Source organism: Arachis ipaensis, chromosome B08, assembly GCF_000816755.2.
Source record: "Arachis ipaensis cultivar K30076 chromosome B08, Araip1.1, whole genome shotgun sequence".
NCBI lineage: Eukaryota > Viridiplantae > Streptophyta > Magnoliopsida > Fabales > Fabaceae > Arachis > Arachis ipaensis.
In genome coordinates this window covers 125649352-125651602 of record NC_029792.2, presented here as the reverse complement: position 1 = coordinate 125651602, position 2251 = coordinate 125649352, and the positions used below count along the sequence as shown (strand labels likewise).

The following is a 2251-nucleotide window of genomic DNA, read 5'->3' as shown; positions in this document are numbered from 1 at the left end:
GATAAGGATATGGTGGTGGTTGTTGAGGAGAGTGCGGATGGTGATGCCGTGCAGGACAAGGAAGTGGTTAGCAGGATGGTTGAGGTTGAGGAAGAGAAGGTTGTGAAAGAGGAGAAGCTGGTTGAGGAAGAAAAGGTTGTGAAAGAGGAGAGGCTTGTGGAGGAAGAAAAGGGCGTCGCAAGGACGGTGAAGTTGGTGTTTGGAGAGGATATTAGATGGGCACAGCTTCCTGCCAATTGTAGTGTGAGGTTGGTGAGGGATATAGTTAGGGATCGGTTTCCGGGTTTGAAGGGTGTTCTTGTGAAGTATAGGGATGAGGAGGGTGATTTGGTTACGATTACTACCACTGATGAGCTGAGGTTAGCTGAATCTGCTGTTCATGAGAATGGCTCAATTCGGTTTTATATTAGTGAGGTTGATTTGGACCAAGAGCCTTGTTATGATCGAGTAACCAATGAGGGTGACACCCAAGAAGACGGTAGTAAGAGGAATCTGGGCGATGGTGTTCAGAATGGGGGTGTGGGACAAGATACGGTTTTGGAAAATAATAATAACAAGATGACTGTTATGGAGGAATGGATTTTGCAGTTTGCACGGCTGTTCAAGAACCATGTTGGGTTTGATTCAGATTCTTATCTAGATTTTCATGAGCTGGCAATGAGTCTCTATGCAGAGGCAATGGAGGATACGGTAACAGGCGATGAAGCTCAAGAATTATTTGAGATTGCTGCAGACAAATTTCAAGAGATGTCAGCGTTGGCAATGTTTAATTGGGGGAATGTTCACATGTCCAAGGCAAGGAACAGGGCTTTCTTTGCAGAGGATGGGTCAAGAGAACCTTCTTTCGAGCATGTTAAAGCTGCATACGAGTGGGCCCTAAATGAGTACAAGAAAGCTGAGATGAGGTATGAGGAGGCCTTGAAGATCAAACCGGATTTTTTTGAAGGATATCTTGCTCTTGGACATCAGCAGTTTGAGCAAGCAAGGCTATGCTGGTGTTATGCGTTGGCATGCAAAGTGGATTTAGAAGCTGGTCCTTCCGAGGAGGTTCTTCAGCTCTACAACAAGGCAGAGGACAGCATGGAGAAAGGGATCTTGATGTGGGAGGAGATTGAGGAGCAGCGTTTAAATGGACTATCCAAATCCGATAAATATAGAGCACAATTAGAGAAAATGGGCATGGATAGGCTTCTCAAGGATATCTCGTCGGATGAAGCTTCAAAGAAGGCAACAAAGATGAAGTCACAAATATATCTTTATTGGGGTACCCTATTGTATGAACGTTCTGTTGTGGAATATAAGCTAGGCCTACCAACATGGGAGGAATGTTTGGAGGTTGCAGTCGAAAAGTTTGAGCTAGCTGGAGCTTCAGCAACGGATGTAGCTGTCATTATAAAGAATCACTGCTCTCATGAAACAGCACTTGAAGGTATGGGCTGGAAAAATATGATCTGTTTTGTGTATTTCTTGGATTTTTATTAACATTTCATATATTTCTTGATTATAGAGAACTAACAAACCAATTAACATAACTGCAGGGTTCAAAATTGATGAGATAGTACAGGCATGGAATGAAATGTATGATGCTCAAGGCTGGCTGTTTCGTGCTCCATCATTTCGACTTGAAGCATTGTTTCGTCGGCGCATTCCTAAACTACATTACATCTTGGAGCAACTTTAAGTTTTCTTCTTCGGTTTTCTATTCTTTAGAGGCATCATTAGTGCTTCCATTATCTTCATAATTGTGAAGGCTGCTTCATCACATTCTAAGACAGGTAAGCAAGATTATACTAGTACTAACTCTTTAGTCTACTCCGAAATCTTTACTCACCCTGACACAATTACGAAGTTGAAATCATTGTGTTCTTTGAGTACTACTAGGATTTTATTTTAGAGTATTTATACCTTTGGTTAAGCGAGATCTGTGTGAGCAATCTCTGCACACATAATACATGACACAATAACATCTGTTTGATCTATGTCGCCAATTCCACTTAGTGGGGTAAGGTTTTGTTGTTGATTGTTATAACAGTGGTAGAAAACACCTCAGTGGAAGTCTTTTTTATCTATACAAATTTTTATATATGCCAAGCTGCCTTTCATTATTAGCAACAAACGTAAAGGATGCCAATATCGACAACTGGGAGTAATAGATAAAGATAGCTGCTTGATTATATCTTTAGTTCTTTACGAGTGTGATGCTAGTGTATTTATTAGGAATGTACTGCTGTACGATATTAGTAATGGCCTA

At 41.2% G+C, this 2251-nt stretch overlaps 1 protein-coding gene across 1 annotated transcript in view; it reads left to right on the top strand.

Moving 5' to 3' along the window:
- LOC107613303 (HSP-interacting protein) overlaps window positions 1-1776 on the top strand; it is a gene marked incomplete in the record, with an annotated part of 3019 nt that extends 1243 nt beyond the window's left edge. The window contains 2 exon segments of the mRNA XM_021110066.1: window positions 19-1429; window positions 1539-1776. Coding sequence (XP_020965725.1) covers window positions 19-1429; window positions 1539-1681 — 1554 coding nt within the window.